At 57.1% G+C, this 16,110-nt stretch overlaps 2 protein-coding genes across 3 annotated transcripts in view; one reads left to right on the top strand and one right to left on the bottom strand.

The window, feature by feature from the left end:
- Positions 1-3,646, top strand: part of ACAN (aggrecan) — a 31,526-nt gene extending 27,880 nt beyond the window's left edge. The window contains exons 9-12 of the mRNA XM_036355819.1: positions 9-91; positions 1,094-1,238; positions 2,404-2,586; positions 3,470-3,646. Of these exons, the coding sequence (XP_036211712.1) occupies positions 9-91; positions 1,094-1,238; positions 2,404-2,586; positions 3,470-3,546 (488 nt within the window). The 3' untranslated portion in view covers positions 3,547-3,646. The remainder of the gene's footprint in view (positions 1-8; positions 92-1,093; positions 1,239-2,403; positions 2,587-3,469) is intronic.
- Positions 3,647-5,909: 2,263 nt separating this feature from the next.
- HAPLN3 (hyaluronan and proteoglycan link protein 3) lies at positions 5,910-14,336 on the bottom strand. Of its 2 annotated transcripts, none has more exons than XM_036355833.1 (5): positions 13,734-14,336; positions 11,782-11,932; positions 10,193-10,561; positions 8,290-8,592; positions 5,910-6,423 (listed from the first exon to the last, which is right to left on the bottom strand). In XM_036355833.1, exons 2-5 carry the CDS (start codon positions 11,900-11,902, stop codon positions 6,134-6,136), a joined length of 1,083 nt encoding a protein of 360 aa, XP_036211726.1. In that variant the 5' UTR covers positions 11,903-11,932; positions 13,734-14,336; the 3' UTR covers positions 5,910-6,133. The 2 variants fall into 2 exon arrangements, with proteins under 2 accessions (XP_036211726.1, XP_036211727.1); XM_036355834.1 differs by lacking the exon at positions 13,734-14,336 and adding an exon at positions 12,142-12,196.
- Positions 14,337-16,110: the final 1,774 nt, after the last annotated feature.

The following is a 16,110-nucleotide window of genomic DNA, read 5'->3' as shown; positions in this document are numbered from 1 at the left end:
CTCTGCAGACAATGCTCAAAACTACCAGTGGATCGGCCTGAACGACAGGAGCATCGAAGGGGACTTCCGCTGGTCAGATGGACACTCCCTGGTGAGTTCTGCCAGGGGCCCCTGCAAGAGTGGGGTCGCGGGCAGAGTGGGCGACCCCAAGGAGGGGCATAGAGACACCAGAGAGAGACATTCCAGCCACATCCAGAGCAGCTGCCGCTCCAGGCACTCAGGGCGGGAGGGGGGTGGGCGGGGGAGGGGCGGGGCGGGGGTCTCTCTCATCTCGCGAATGACCCCGTGAGGGAAGGAGGGAAAGGAGGTCGCAATGAGTGAATGAAGGCAAAGCACCCTGAGAGACGTACGGAAGCTTTAGAGGGCGCCTGGGCCCACGAAGGACTGGCGTAGACTCCAAGACACAGACAGACAGCACGCCATAGTCACCTAATGAACAACACACATAGTAAATGCTCTGTCTCTAGGAGCTCAAGTTGCTCCTGCGTCCCAGAAGGCTTCCCGGCCCGGCTGGTGTGGCTCAGTGGTTGAGCGTCAACCTATGAACCAGGGGGTCACGGTTCGATCCCCGGTCAGGGCACATGCCGGGTTGCAGGCTCGAACCCCAGGAGGGGGAATGCAGGAGGCAGCGATCCATGATTCTCTCATTGATGTTTCTGTCCCTCTCTCCCTCTCCCTTCCTCTCTGAAATCAATATATATATAATTTTTTTTTTTAAAGCCCTAGCAAGTTTGGCTCAGTGGATGGAGCATCAGCCTGTGGACCAAAGGGTCCTGGGTTCGATTCCAGTCAAGGGCATGTACTTTGGTTGCAGGCTCTTCCTAGGTGGTGTGGGCCCTGGTCGGTACACGTGCAGGAGGCAACCAATCTATGTGTCTCTCTCACATCAATGTTTCTCTGTGTCTCCCCCTCCCTTCCGCTCTCTCTAAAAATCAATGGAAAAAATATCCTCGGGTGAGGATTAACAAGAAGAGAGAGAGAGAGAGAGAGAGGAGAGGCCGCTGGGGCATGATGGGAGAGAAAGGGCGGGTCAGGCCAGACAAGCCACATGGCTCCTGTGCCCGCCTCACCCCTGCCCCGCTCCCACCCACAGCAATTTGAGAACTGGCGCCCCAACCAGCCCGACAACTTCTTTGCCTCCGGAGAGGACTGCGTGGTGATGATCTGGCATGAGAAGGGCGAGTGGAACGACGTGCCCTGCAATTACCACCTGCCCTTCACGTGTAAGAAGGGCACAGGTAAGCCGGCCTGAGAGGGCCCAGGCGGGAGGAAGCAGGACTTCAGGGTCCAGCCCTGGCCGGTTTGGCTCCGTAGATAGAGCGTCAGCCTGCAGACTGAAGGGTCCCGGGTTCGATTCCGGTCAAGGGCGCGGACCTCGGTGCCTCCATCCCCAGGCCTGGTCGAGGCGCGTTTAGGAGGCAGCCAGTCGATGTGTCTCTCTCACATCGATGTTTCTCTCTCTGTGTGTCTCCCCGTCCTTCTCACTCTCTCTAAAAATCAATGGGAAAATATCCTCAGGTGAGGATTAACGACAACAAAAAGACTTTAGGGTCCTTGTGTCTTGGCTGCTGCTGTCACCTCATCGCCACCAGCCAGATTGGAACTGTCCTGGGGGCCACTCCCCGCATCAGCCTCCCAGAGCCAACGGCAGGAGCGAGTCCACTGCTAGGGAACGTTTCGGCCCCACTTTCCCGGCACTAGGATGATTTCATGAACAGCTCCAGCCGATCTGCCGGCTCTCACCCTCTTCCTCTCCCTTTCTCCCACCCTCCGTCTTCTCCTCGTCCCCTGAAGACCCTCCTTTTATTCCCTCCCTGCTCGCTCTAAACCACCGGGGAAGCCCAGATGGTCAGATTCTGAGCGCTGCATGAAAACACCCTTAGCAGAGAGGGTCAATTCCGGGTTCGAGGCTGGGTGTGCGGGCTCCACGCCCCTGCCACGTGCCGTGGGCTCCGGGCTGTCTCGTCACAGCCAGAGGGGACCACGCTGGCTCATTGTGGGCGGGGGTCTTCGCTAGAGCCCCCCTAAGACCTGGAGGGTATCACGCTAAGTGAAACAAGCCAGTCAGAGACAGCCAAGTTTCCCGTGATCTCACACGTGCGAGGAATCTAATTAGCAAAATAAACTGATGAACCGAGGGGATCCAGAGACATGGAAGCATGGAACAGAGGGCGGAATCTCAGAGGGAAGGCAGGCGAGGGAGGGTGGGTAGGAGGTAATCAATCCAAGAATTTGGATGCATAGATGCATAACCCATGGACACAGACAATGGGGCCGTGAGGAGTGGGGGGGAGGGGGCTGGAGGGGGTCGATGGGGGGAAAAGGGGGACATATGTAATACTTCCAACAATAAAGATTTAACAAAAACCTGAGGTCCCCCTCTGACGGGTGTTTGCCCCCCAGTGGCCTGCGGAGAGCCCCCCGTGGTGGAGCACGCCAGGACGTTCGGCCAGAAGAAGGACCGCTACGAGATCAACGCGCTGGTGCGGTACCAGTGCGCCGAGGGCTTCGTCCAGCGCCACCTGCCCACCATCCGGTGCCTGCCCAGCGGGCAATGGGAGGAGCCTCGGATCACCTGCACAGACCGTGAGCGCCGCCCCTCCCGCCCCCGGCTGGGCACCGCGCTGCAGCCCACCCCCGGGTCCCCCTTCCTGGCCCCGGAGCACCAAGGTGCTGGCCCTCTCCTGGGGACCCCATACCCTCACGGGCAGCACCATCTGTGGGCAAGGTCACCTGTCCCTGCCCCCCCTCGCCCCCCAGCCCCAGGGACAGAGGAGAAAGCAGGCAGCCTGCTCCCCTTTTCAACCCCAGCCAAAGCCCCTTAGCCCAAGTTGGTTCAAGGAAACTCAGAAGGGCCCTAGCTGGTTTGGCTCAGTGGGTAGAGCATCGGCCTTCGGACTGAAGGGTACCGGGTTCGATTCCAGGTCAGGGCACATTCCGGGTTGTAGGCTCGATCCCCAGTAGGGGGCGTGCAGGAGGCAGCCTATTAATGATTCTCATCATTGATGTTTCTCTCTCTCTCTCCTTTCCTCTCTGAAATCAATAACTATATATATTTTTTACAAAAAGAAAACTCAGAAGGGCCCTAGCTGGTTTAGCTCAGTGGGTAGAGCACTGGCCTGCAGACTGAAGGGTACTGGGTTCGATTCCCGGTCAGGGCACATGCCCAGGTTTGGGCTCAATCCCCAGTAGGGGGTGTGCAGGAGGCAGCCAATCCATGATGCTCTCTCATCATTGATGTTTCTATCTCTTTCTCCCTCTCCCTTTCTCTCTGAAATCAATAAAAATATATTTTTTAGAAAAAGAAAAAGAAAGCTCAGAAAGTAGAAAAAACCTCAGGCTGCCTTCACTAGCCTGGGTTTCTGCAGGGAGTGGGCAGGCTGGCCAGGGAGGGGCTGGGCTGGGCCCCTTCCCCCCTCCTCCCCCCACCCGGGGGTTCACCAAGACTGTCCCCTCTCCCTTCCCCCAGCCGCCACCTACAAGCGCAGACTACAGAAGCGGAGCTCCCGGGCCCCACGGAGGAGCCACCCCAGCACGGCCCACTGAGAGGAGCCCCAGGCCGAGCCCAGGATGCTGAGCCCAGAGCCTTGCAGGCTGACGCGCCCCCTCAGACGGTGTCCTCTTGTCGCTTTCTGCCATATAAGGAATCCCATTAAAGAAGGAAGAAAGGAAATCCCACAGTGTGTATGCACCCCCACCCACCCCCCAACGGCCAAAAAAAACGCATTTGACTCCCCCCCCCCAAAAAAAAAATGCCAAAGCAAAGCAGACGTATTGTAACCCGTGGACATTTCTTTATCCTCCCGTTGTGCCTTTCCGGGGACCAGTGCAGGGACAGGGAGCAGGGAGGGGTTAAGTTAAATAAAGAAGATTATTTTTTGTTTGCTGACTTTATCCAAGAGCAGTGCAATCGTTGGTTCTTTGACCTCCAGGGAGAGCTAGGGAGGAGGGAGGAGGGGCAGGGGGAGCTGGAGGGGCAGAGGCCCAGGGCATGAAGAACCCAGAGCCACAGTTGAATGTACCTGCGGGGAGCCCGCCAGGAGCCTTCCGCTGCGTGGGGGTCAGGTTCCCTCCAAGGGTCCCTCTTCTGTCCGTCAGTCTGGCGTCCCCTCACCTGGTCTGCCACCCTAGCAGGTGTCATCTCTCTCGGCAGGGCTGGGTGGGGGCACCTCCTTCCCAGTGGGAGCGCCCCCGCCCCTCCCCCTCCCTCCCCCACCCCCCCGGGACCGTGCAGGCACCAGGGTTCCGCGCACCTATTTATATTTTTGAAAATTGAAGATTATGATAATTATAATAATAAAGACATTGGAAGAGATCTATTTCTTTTCCCTTCTTTTTTTTTTTAAAATTTAAAGAGGTAACCGTGGTCTAGGGTCTACGGAAGGGGGCCTTAGGACGGGTGGTCGTGGGGACAGGTTTTGATCAAAGAACCCCAAATGGGCCCTAACCGGTTTGGCTCAGTGGATAGAGCGTCGGCCTGAGGACTGAAGGGTCCCAGATTCGATTCCGGTCAAGGGCATGTACCTTGGTTGTGGGCACATCCCCAGTAGGGGGTGTGCAGGAGGCAGCTGATGGATGCTTCTCTCAACGATGTTTCTAACTCTCTATCCCTCTCCCTTCCTCTCTGTAAAAAATCAATAAAATATATTTTTAAAAAATAAATAACCCCAAATGGGTGGGAATCCTATCTGTTCAGAGAGCCTGGGACAGTTGCCCTGCTGTGCTTTAATTTTCCAAGAGTACAGGTGAGTGGATGGAGAGAGAGAGAGAGAGAGAGAGAGAGAGGGTCCTATTTTTCTTTTTAAATGATTTATTTTTATTTTTTATTGATTTCAGAGAGGAAGGGAGAGGGAAAGAGAAAAACATCTATGATGAGAGAGAATCATGGATCTGCTGCCTCCTGCACACCCCCCACAGGGGATCAAGTCCCCAACCTGGACATGTGCCCTGATAGGGAATCGAACTGTGACCTCCTGGTTCATAGGCTGACGCTCAACCACTGAGCCACACCGGCCGGGCCCATAGTTGGTCCTTCGATGTCACACTTTGCTCCCATGGAGGAGCCGGTTGGTGGAACGCATAGACCGTGATGCAGAGCGGGACAGAGGAGGGCTGGGCTGGAGGAGGGGGTCAGCACCATTCATTGTCCCAAAAAACACACACAGACACACACCAGCCCCAACCGGTTTAGCTCAGTGGATAGAGCGTCAGCCTGCGGACTGAAGGGTCCCGGGTTCGAGTCCGGTCAAGGGCATGTACCTTGGTTGTGGGCACATCACCAGTAGGAGATGTACAGGAGGCAGCTGATCGATGTTACTCTCTCATCGATGTTTCTAACTCTCTATCCCTCTCCCTTCCTCTCTGTAAAAAAATCAATAAAATATATTTAAAACACACACACACACCAAATTGGGGGGAAATGAGAACAAAACACAGACTCTGAACTGAGAGAGGGGAAGCGGGGTGGAGGGGCATCTCTCCCTTCCCTGGGACCTCACTCAGGAGCCTGGGGCCCCGTCCAGCCCTAGCCCCTCACAGGGACAGGAGGCTGCAAGGGTCAAAGCCCAGCTCAGAGCCCCTGGGTGCCCCCCCCAACCCCCAGGCTGAGGCGGAGGGAGAGCGGCAGCCACCATGCCCTGGTCCCCGTGTCACTGTCCACTCTGGGCATCAGAGTCCTCATGAGCCACAGACCTCAAATGTCCCAGAGAAAAGGGGTACAGGAGCCTTGGGGTGTCCACCTGAGCAAAGGGAGGATTGGGGATCTGTTGGCTTTACAAAAACAGTAATTTTTATTTTTTAATTTAAGTTGAGCCCAGCCAGTGTGGCTCAGTTGGTTGAGTGTTGACTGAGGAACCAGGAGGTCACTGGCTCGATTCCCGGTCGGGGCACATGCCTGGGTTGCAGGCTGGGTCCCCAGTAGGGGGCATGCAGGAGGCAGCCGATCCATAATTCTCTCTAATCATTGATGTTTCTCTCTCTCTCTCTCTCTTCCTCTCTGAAATCAATAAAAATATATATATATTTTTATTTAAGTTGAGAAGTATAAAAGCAATAGGGAACATGATCCATTTAGTAAATACAGCCGTGAGGGGTTGGGGGGAAGGGCCAGGCAGGCACAGAGCTGTGGCCGGCTCTAGTGAGGAGGACGGTAACAGTAGACTCCATACTTGCGGCTCTGCGGGTCTGGGAAGCCGAAGCTTCGGACCCCGGGCTCCAGGGGCCCGCAGGTGGGACGTGGGTGAGCCACGGGGTAGCGGGCGCTGCCATCTGCCAGCCAGCCGGCATCGCAGCGGTCCAGGCCGCGGAACTTCCAGGCGGCAAAGAGCTGGCCCACCTTGGCGATCTGGGCGCCGTCTTCCCGGCAGGCCGCCTTGGCCTCTGAGAGTGTCAGCTTCTCGGGGTGCTCCAGGTAGTACACCCACCCTGTGGGAAAGTGGGGTGTGAGGGCCGGGCAGCGGAGGAGACAGCCGGACCTGCAGTACCGTCCGCCAGTCCAGACATCACTACCCAGACCCCAAAGATCTGTCTACTCTCTGAGCCCAGGGAGCCTCCATGGGCTCTGACCACTCTGTGCCACAGTTTCCTCATCTGTAAAATGGGGGCAATGTCCTAGCCGGTTGCTCAGTGGTTAGAGCGCCGGCCTGCACACTGAAGGGTCCTGGATTCGGCTCCACTCAAGGGCTTGTACCTCGGTTGCTGTGGGCATCTACTTAGACATTTTGGGGGGCACCTGCCCAGTCCTCACTCTCTCTAAGAGCTTCACCCCACCTGCTATGGGCTGGGGTCCCTCCTGTCATATCTATACTCCCCCAACGCTACCCTAACTGCACCCTGGGAGGGCACCCCACCAGGGCTGGACTAATCAGAGTCTCTCGCTGGCTCAGTTGTTTAGTGAGCACCTACTATGTGCCAGGCACTTTTCTAGATGCCTGGGGTATGGCGCTGAGTCAGAGGTCTTCCCATGAAACAAACCACTCTGCGATGCCCAGAGCCTAGTCCAGGCCCCAGCCCGTTGTGGGAACCCAGGCACTGCTTGATGAATAAATAAACAAATGATTGGCGTGAGCAGCTGCATCAAAGCCCTCAAACTCTCATCATCGATGTTTCTCTCTCTCTTTTCCTCTCCCTTTCTCTCTGAAATCAATAACAATACATTTTTAAATATATTGTTATTGATATAGAGGAAGGGAGAGGGAGAGAGAGAAGCATCAATGATGAGAGAGAATCATGGATCAGCTGCCTCCTGCATGACCCCCACTGGGGATCGAGCCCACAACCTGGGCATGTGACCTTGACCGGAATTGAACCCAGGACCCTTCAGTCAGCAGGCCTATGCTCTATCCACTGAGCCAAACCGGCTAGGGCCGTGGTCGGCAAACTGCGGCTCGGCAAACCGCGGCTCGCAAGCCACATGCGGCTCTTTGGCCCCTTGAGTGTGGCTCTTCTACAAAATACCGACTTCTGCGCATGGGCCATGAAGTTTCAATTGCACTGTACGTGCATGCCCGCACGTGGTATTTTGTGGAAGAGCCACACTCAAGGGTCCAAAGAGCCGCATGTGGCTCGCGAGCCGCGGTTTGCCGACCACCGGGCTAGGGCAATAAAAATACTTCTTTTAAAAAAAAGATACAGTACTACCCTAGCCGGTTTGGCTTAGTGGATGGAGTGTCGGCCTGCGGACTGAAGGGTCCCGGGTTCAATTTCGGTCAAGGGCACATGCCCAGGTTGCAGGCTCCGTCCCCTGTGGGGGACACGCAGGAGGCAGCCGATCAGTGATTCCCTCTCATCATTGATGTTTCTATCTTTCTCTCTTCCTCTCCCTTCCTCTCTGAAATCAATTAAAATTTTTAAAAAGATACAGTACTTGCAATTACAATTAGGACTCGTCTGGAAAATCCCGTCTACACACACCCCCTTTCTCAAGATCCTTCATGTAGTCACATCGGCAAAGCTGATGTTGCCATATGAGGCCACACTCAGGGGTTAGGACCTGGATGTCTTGGGGAGCCATTCCTTAGCCTGCACATCCCTTTTCTCCCAGAATCTATGTTGCTGCCCAAGCACTACTTGAATGAGGTTCAAGGAAACTTCTGAATCATCACAAACTTAGGGCCTTAAGATATTTACTTTGTTCGTGATTCCACGGGTTGGCAGTTCGGCCTGGATCACTCACGTGCCTGCAAAGCCACAGTGGCTACGGGGAGGGGTGCAGCACTGTGGCCATTCTCGCCAGGTGGAGGTGCCCCTGCTCCCCGCCACCCACAGGCTGTGCAGGGCCACCCCACTCACCCCTGAGGGCAGCGGCGAAGCAGAACACGTCATAGCGGTGCAAGCGGCGGTGGCGGGGCCCGTAGCTGCGCACGCCGGGCGCCAGGCCCAGGCCGCCGCAGGGCCCCCGGGCCAGCGTGATGGGGTACTGCACCGAGGCGTCCTGCAGCCAGCCCGCGTTGCACCAGTGCAGGCCCTCCTCCCAGGCCCGGAACAGCTGCTCGAAGGAGGCCACGGCCGCCTCCTGGGCCTCGCAGGCCTGCTGCGCCTCCTGGAAGTTGAGCTGGTAACGCCCCTGGGGGGGCTGGTAGGGAAACACCACACCTGGGGAGGGAGGGAGGGAGGAGGGCTTGGAGGGGTGGGCCTGACCCTGCTGGCGCTGGCGAGAGACCCAGTCCCCAGTCCCCTGCCCCCACACCTCCATGGGGACAGATGCCCCACCCCCCACCCCCCCAGGACACACACAGTCCCTCGGAAAAGCTCAGCAAAGCTGTCCCCTCCTGAAGTTGTCCAAGCCCAAGGCAGATGCTACATGACAGCTCCTTCCAGAGCCAGCCGGCAAACAGCGGCTCTCCGCACGCACCTCCTGTGTGTTAAAGCAGCCACTGACAACCTTTTCCGTCTCCTGGCACACATAAACTAGTTACTAAATTTCTGCGGCACACCGAAAACTAGGTTCTATTTTTTACTGATCTGACAAAGGACATATAATTTGGATGGATTTACTACTAATAAGAATAGTAATTGCCTACCCTTTTTGCTCCAAAGTGACTTTTTAAAAAATCAGGCACCTAGCCCGGCCGATATGGCTCAGTGGTTGAGCGTTGACCTATGAAGCCTGCAGGAGGTCACGGTTCGATTCCCAGTCAGGGCACATGCCCAGGTTGCGGGCTCGATCCCCAGTACGGGGGCGTGCAGGAGGCAGTTGATCCATGATTCTCTCTCATCATTGATGTTTCTCTCTCTCTCTTTCTTCCTCTCTGAAATCTTTAAAAATATATTTTTCTAAAAAATGTTTATCTGGCCCTAGCCGGTTTGGCTCAGTGGATAGAGCGTCAGCCTACGGACTGAAAGGTCCCGGGTTCGATTCCGGTCAAGGCACAGGCCCGGGTTGTGGGCTCCATCCCCAGTAGGGGTCATGCAGGAGGCAGCCGATCCATGATTCTCTCTCATCCTTGACGTTTCTCTCTCTTCCTCTCCCTTCCTCTATATCAGTGGTTCTCAACCCGTGGGTCGCCAACCTGTGGGTCGCGACCCCTTTGGGGGTCGAACAACCCTTTCACAGGGGTCACCTAAGACCATCGGAAAACACATATGTCATTACATATTGTTTTTGTGATTCATCACTATGCTTCAATTATGTTCAGTTTGTAACACTGAAAATACATCCTGCATATCATATATTTACATGACGATTCATAACAGTAGCAAAATGACAGTTATGAGGTAGCAACGAAAATAATTTTACGGTTGGGGGTCACCAAAACATGAGGAACTGTATTCAAGGGTCGCGGCATTAGGAAGGTTGAGAACCACTGCTCTATATCAATAAAAATATATTTTTTAAAAATGTTGCCCTAACCGGTTTGGCTCAGTGGATAGAGTGTCGGCCTAAGGACTGAAGGGCCCCAGGTTCGATTCTGGTCAAGGGCATGTACCTTGGTTGTGGGCACATCCCCAGTAGGAAGTGTGCAGGAGGCAGCTGATCGATGTTTCTAACTCTCTATCCCTCTCTCTTCCTCTCTGTAAAAAAATCAATAAAATATATTTTTTAAAAAATTAAATTAAATTAAATTTAAAAAAATAAAAATGTTTATCTGCCTAAAGCACCAAGTTCCTCCGGCTGCTTTCTCAGGTGCCCTCCCCTCGCCCCCCCTCCCTCTCCCCCCCCCCCCGCATCCCGCAGCCCCACTGGGGGTCTCACCCCGCAGCTCCAGCTCCACCACGCCGCTCTCGTCCTCCAGCCCGTCGATGACCTCACAGCGGTAGCGCCCCGAGTCCTCCAGCCGCAGGTCCCGGATCTCCAGCGACACGTCCCGCTCCCCCTCGGGCCGCAGGTGCACGCGGCCCCGGTAGTCCCCGAAGGAGTGGTGCCTGGGCCCGACGGCCACCAGCACGTCCTGCTCCGGGGCCCCGTTCTCCGACATCTTCCACCACTTGATGCGCACGGGCCCGTGGGAGGCCAGGGCCGGCTCGTAGCGGTACCGGCAGGGCAGGGTCACGTTGGCCCCCCGGTGGGACAGCAGGGCGTCCTCGGGCGTCTCCACCACCAGCTTCACGCCGTTGAAGAGGCCTGGGGGAGAGGTGGATGGGCGCAGAGGGGGTCCCGCTGCAGATCATCTGTACCCCCACAAGGGCCGCCCCTCCTCCCGCCCCACCTCCGTGACACATGGCGAGAATAGCCACAGTGCTGCACCCCTCCCCATAGCCACTGTGGCTTTGCAGGCACATGAGTGTTCCAGGCCAAACTGCCAACCCGTGGAATCACGAACAAAATAAGCATCGTAAGCCCCTAAGTTTGTGATGATTCAGAAGTTTCCATAAACCTCCTTCAAGTAGTGCTTGGGCAGCACAATAAATTCCAGAGAAAAGGGGTGTGTAGGCTAAGGAATGGCTCCCCAAAATATCCAGGTCCTAATCCCCGAGTGTGGCCTTATACGGCAAAATGAACTGTGCAAATTGATTCCATGAAGGATCTTGAGAAAGGGGGTGTGTTTAGACTGGATTTTCCAAATGAGTCCTAACTGCAATTGTAAGTACTGTATCTTTTTTTTTTTTAATGTATTTTTATTGCTTTCATAGAGGAAGGGAGAGGGATAGAGAAACATCAATGATAAGAGAGAATCACCAATTGGCTGCCTCCTGCACGCCCCCTCCTGGGGAATAAAGCCCACAACCCAGGCTTGTGCTTTGACGGGGAATCGAACCCTGACCTCCCGGTTCATAGGTTGATTCCCAACCACGGAGCCATGCAGTTGGACGGAGAGGTCACCTTTTTTAAGCTGGATCTTGACAAACTGGCAGGACTTTGGGAAAGTACAAAAAGCAGAAGAGACCGTCCTTCAGTGCATCTAAGGGGCTCCAAGCACAGAGTCACTGAGCCGTCTTTTCTGCTGGTCTTAGAAACGAGGCTGGTGCCAAACCACCACGGCTGTGTGGTTGAGCCTTGACCTATGAACCAGGAGGCCACGGTTCGATTCCCAGTCGGGGCACATGCCCAGGTTGCAGGCTCGGTCCCCAGCAGGGGGCGTGCAGGAGGCAGCCCATCAATGATTCTCTCTCATCATTGATGTTTCTCTCTCTCTCTCTCCCTCTCCTTTCCTCTCTGAAATCAATAAAAATATTTTTTTAAAAAAAGAAAGAAAGAAACAACGCTGGTCGGCTGCCAGGGCCCAGGCTGCCGGCTCCATAGCCAGTCCTCCATCCCAGCCTGGAACCTGCACTTCCCAGCAAAGCCAGGGGAGGTCTTGCTCATCCTTCGAAGCAAAAAGCCGGGCCCAGGACGCCACCCACCTCCGCCGAGGCCCGGGTCCCAGCCGTGGGCACTGTTGGAGTAGTAGAAGCCGTTGTAGAAGGGCAGGCCGGGGACGCAGGGCAGCGGGAGCAGCAGGACCAGGAGCAGCAGGCGGCCCATGGCGGCAGCGCCAGCGTGTCCTGGGCAAGGCTGTGGCCAGGCAAATGGAAAAGAAAAGAAAAGCAAGCCAGTTAAAGGCGCCCCTCTTCAGAGGGCCGGGACCCCTGGGTCCCAGCACCCACTCATTCTCCCGCTTAATAGGTATTTGAGGAGCATCGTCCACGCACTGAGCACTGTTCTCAGAGCCTGGGTCTTACTGGTTGTGATTCTGGGCAGGTTTCCTTGTTTGTGAAACTCACCTGGGGCCCTAGCTGGTTTGGCTCGGTGGATAGAGCGTCCGCCTGCGGACCAGAGGGTCTGGGGTTCAGTTCCGGTCAAGGGCACATTCCTTGGCTGCAGGCTCCTCTCTAGCCCCTGACCTGGTTGGGGTGCGTGCAGGAGGCAATCAATTGATGTGTTTCTCTCACAGCGATGTTTCTCTCTGTCTCTCCCTCTCCCTTCCACTCTCTAAAAATCAATGGAAAGCCCTGGCTGGTTTGGCTCAGTGGATAGAGCGTCGGCCTGCGGACTGAATGGTCCCGGGTTCGATTCCGGTCAAGGGCATGTACCTTGGTTGCGGGCACATCCCCAGTAGGGGGTGTGCAGGAGGCGGCTGCTTGATGTTTCTCTCTCATTGATGTTTCTGACTTTCTATCCCTCTCCCTTCTTCTCTGTTTAAAATATATTTTTAATAAAATAAATAAAAAATAAAAATCAATGGAAAAATATCCTCGGGTGAGGATTAACAACAGCAACAAAAGAAGATTAAGGCAGAGGACTAGAATACTGCCTGGCAGAGAGAAGCGCCCCAAAATATTGGTTATTATGACCACTGTGAACGGTTGACAAAGAGACGTCTTACATTATCTCGGGGACTCTTTCTCCTCCCTCTTTCCCGCTGGGGAAACTGAGGCCAGGGTTTTATCCTTGGGAAGCAGGTAGAGCTCAGGGGAAAAAACTCAGGTCTCCTGACGGCCCAGCCTTGGCTTTTTCCCAGCACTGCTCGCCTGGGGACCCCTCCACAGGCTAGAATAACCTGAACCCCGACTTGGAACGCAGATGGAGCCCACCAGAGTGCGAGTCCCCCAGACGCCAGCAGGGGGCAGCATTGCCCTGCGGGTCTCCAGCATCCCGCCGCCGGGAGGAATCTGACTTGGGTGCCCCCCCAGTTCAGACAAGGCTTGCAAATGCCTTTGAGACCTGCGGCCCGGGAAAGTGGGGGCCGGGGGTGATTCCTACTAGCAATCCCAGCCCTGGGGCCCGGGAGAGGAGCTGGGGCGCCTCTCCATCACCTCCCCTTGCGGCAGGGAGCAGGGGCACGCCGGAGGGTCAGCGCTGGCCACCACACGGGGTCACAGGCTGGTGACGGAGCTGGGTGGGTCCCAGGCCACTGCTGTTTCCTTCCTGGGCGCTCACCAGCCCCGAATTCCCCCCCTTGAGCGCCCCATCTCCCACCCAGGACTCCCCCCTGCCCCCTCCCTGCCCTTTCGGGTCTCAGGGCAGAAACCCCAGGGAAGTGAGGCCTGAAACCGACGGGCATCCTTCGCGTTTGCCCTGGGGCTGCAGGTCCGCCCGCCCGCCAGCGGGGTGTCTCCACCCGCACCCCCGGGTTCCCGTGGCCCCGCACCGCGCGTGGGGCAGATGCCCCGAGGCTGACCCGGCGCGTGGCGCGCTGTGCTGGCGGCTGCAGGGCCCCGACAAGACGGGGTGGGAAGGAGTCGGGCGGCCCCCCACGGGGAGGGGGCTGGGCCCGGGCGGCGGTCCCGGAGGCCCCGGGGTGCGCCCTGATGGTGCCCCTTCGGGGCGCGCACGCGGGTCCCGCGCAGCCGGCCTGCGCCCCGCGCGCTCTCACCTTCCTGGCGCCCCGAGCGCCCCGCGCGCGTGTTCACAGCCCAGCCGCCCGGCCGCGGACGCGTGGGGGCCGCGGGAGCCCCGGAGCCCCGAGGGAGGAACGCACCGTCCCCCGCGGCTCCTCGACGGCCCGCGCGCTCGGGGGGTGCGGGCTCTCCGGGTCCGAGGACACAGGCGGATCGGGGGACCTGGAGCGGCCAGAAAGGAAGCGGCTGCGGGCAAACCCCCGCGCTCCCGCCGGGCCTGCCCCTTAAAGGAATACACGCCCCTTTCCCTCCGAGGGCCGGGCCCAGGGGGAGGAGGTGGCCTGCGCTCCAGACGTCGCTGGGGACCTCCCCACCGGCGGGGCTGCTGGCCGGGCTGTGAAGGGGGTGTCCGGAGCGGAGGCCTTGGGGCAGGTGAGTGGGGGGGTGGAGCAGCATTTGTAGAGGGGGGTCCCATGAGGACGCTCTGGCTTACCCCAAACAGTGCGACTAAGCGGGGAGGGGGACCCCTCCCCAGCCCTCTGCACGTGGGCTATGGCCGCCCCCACCTTCGGGAGGGTGTTTTCCTTCCTGTCCCGACCAGCAGGGGGCGTGGGCTGACAGTTTGCTCAGCAGAAAAGCCTTTAGGCCTGCAGCGGTTCTTAACCTGTGGGTCGCGACCCCTTTGGGGGTCGAACGACCCTTTCACAGGGGTCGCCTAAGACCATCGGAAAACACATATATAATGACATATTGTTTTTGTGATGAATCACTATGCTTTCATTATGTTCAACTGGTAACAATGAAATTGGGGGTCGCCACAGCAGGAGGAACTGTATTAAAGGGTCGCGGCATTAGGAAGGTTGAGAACCACTGCGGGGGGTGGGCCACAGGGTCTCCGAGCACAGAGACTCTTCCTAAACACGCCAAGACCCCGCTTGGGTGCACACGCGTGCATGCCTGCCTGTGTGTGTTACACACGAGGGCGGGGAGCACAGCCGAGCAGAGCTGCAGTGACTGGGGCTGCCTGCACCGGAGGGAGGGCCAGGCCTGATGTGCAAAAGGGAGCCATTGATGGTTCCTCTGTGAGGAAGAGATGGCTGGCCACAGTGTGCAGAATGGGTTGGAGGGGAGATACGTAGAACATGGGTACCTATCAGGACACTCTTGCAAGCTTCTCTGACAAGGATGCCCAGGGTCTGAGGCCTCCCATGGGCACCGCTTTGCATGGGTACCCTCCCTCCCTTAGTCCCCAGGAGGCCATGGAGTCGGCCCTCTTATTGCTAAGGCCCAGAGATTTCAATATTGATCGTTCCTCGGGGCCAGGCTGTCCAACCTCAGACCCAAGGCTCCTTATCACTTCATTATGTTTAAACAAGCACCAGCCCTGGCCGGTTTGGCTCAGTGGATAGAGCATCGGCCTGTGAACTGAAGGGTCCCGGGTTCGATTCCGGTCAAGGGCACATACTTTGGTTGCGGGCTCTGGCCCCCAGTCGGGGCAGGTGCAGGAGGCAACCACTCGATGCGTCTCTCTCACATGGATGTTTCTCTCTGTCTCTCCCTCTCCCTTCCACTCTCTCTAAAATGTCAATGGAAAAATATCCTCAGGTGAGGAATAACAAAAAAATAAATAACATAAACATAAACGAGGACCATAAAGGAGACCAGACTCCTGGGAGAGGCAGGCCCACAGGCCCGAGTGCTGACGGCCACAGGTGTGGGGAGAGGGATGGACCGCAGGGAAGGCCAGCTTGGTGACAGCAAAGTGAGTTTAACGCCCCCGGGAGGGGCAAGGCTGAGCAGCAGGTGGGAGCTGGGGGCAGGAAATGCTCCCTGGAGGGAGTCCCGTGGCCAGCAACCATGCTGAAAGACTGGCTCCAGCCCGGCTGGGGTGGCTCTGAAGTCTGGTGTCGGCCCATGAACCAGGAGGTCAGGGTTTGATTCCTGGTCAGGGCACATGCCCAGGTTGCAGGCTCGATCCCCAGTGGGGAGCGTGCAGGGGGCAGCCGATCCATGATTCTCTCTCATCACTGATGATTGTCTCTCTCCCCCTCCCTCTTCTCTGAAATCAATGGCCCCAAACCCAATCCGAGAGTGACACAGGAAGGAGTGGGTGGGCCAGGGGACCCCCAGAAGAGGGGAGCCCCACAACCCCCATTCATCTAGAGCCCTCGGCCTGTGCCCCTTATTCTGTCCCTGCCCAGCCAACGAGTCCTCACGAGGCCAGTTCTAAGGAGCCACTTCCAGATGAATTTCCCTGGTGAGGCCCCAGCACAGCCACACCCTCCCTCTGGCAGCCATGTGGCCAGACCTGCCGCCCAGGGGCGAGGCGCCTCCTCTGTGGATGGCAGCCTGGCTCCCCAATTTTGTGCTGGAAAATTCCTCCTGTGCCCCGAGGCCTCCAAAACTAGGGTG

The sequence above is a fragment of the Myotis myotis genome, unplaced genomic scaffold (genome assembly GCF_014108235.1).
Source record: "Myotis myotis isolate mMyoMyo1 unplaced genomic scaffold, mMyoMyo1.p scaffold_m19_p_23, whole genome shotgun sequence".
Classification (NCBI taxonomy): Eukaryota; Metazoa; Chordata; class Mammalia; order Chiroptera; family Vespertilionidae; genus Myotis; species Myotis myotis.
Note: the sequence above shows the minus strand (reverse complement) of the source record. Positions and strands in the feature narration are given on the sequence as shown.

Coding starts and splice junctions, on each gene's coding strand:
- HAPLN3 (XM_036355833.1), bottom strand. CDS start 11,902: ATGGGCCGCCTGCTGCTCCTGGTCCTGCTGCTCCCGCTGCCCTGCGTC. Junction 8,593..10,192: donor GGTGGAGCTGGAGCTGCGGG/GTGAGACCCCCA, acceptor CTCCCTCCCCAG/GTGTGGTGTTTCCCTACCAG. Junction 6,424..8,289: donor CTTCGCCGCTGCCCTCAGGG/GTGAGTGGGGTG, acceptor ACTTTCCCACAG/GGTGGGTGTACTACCTGGAG.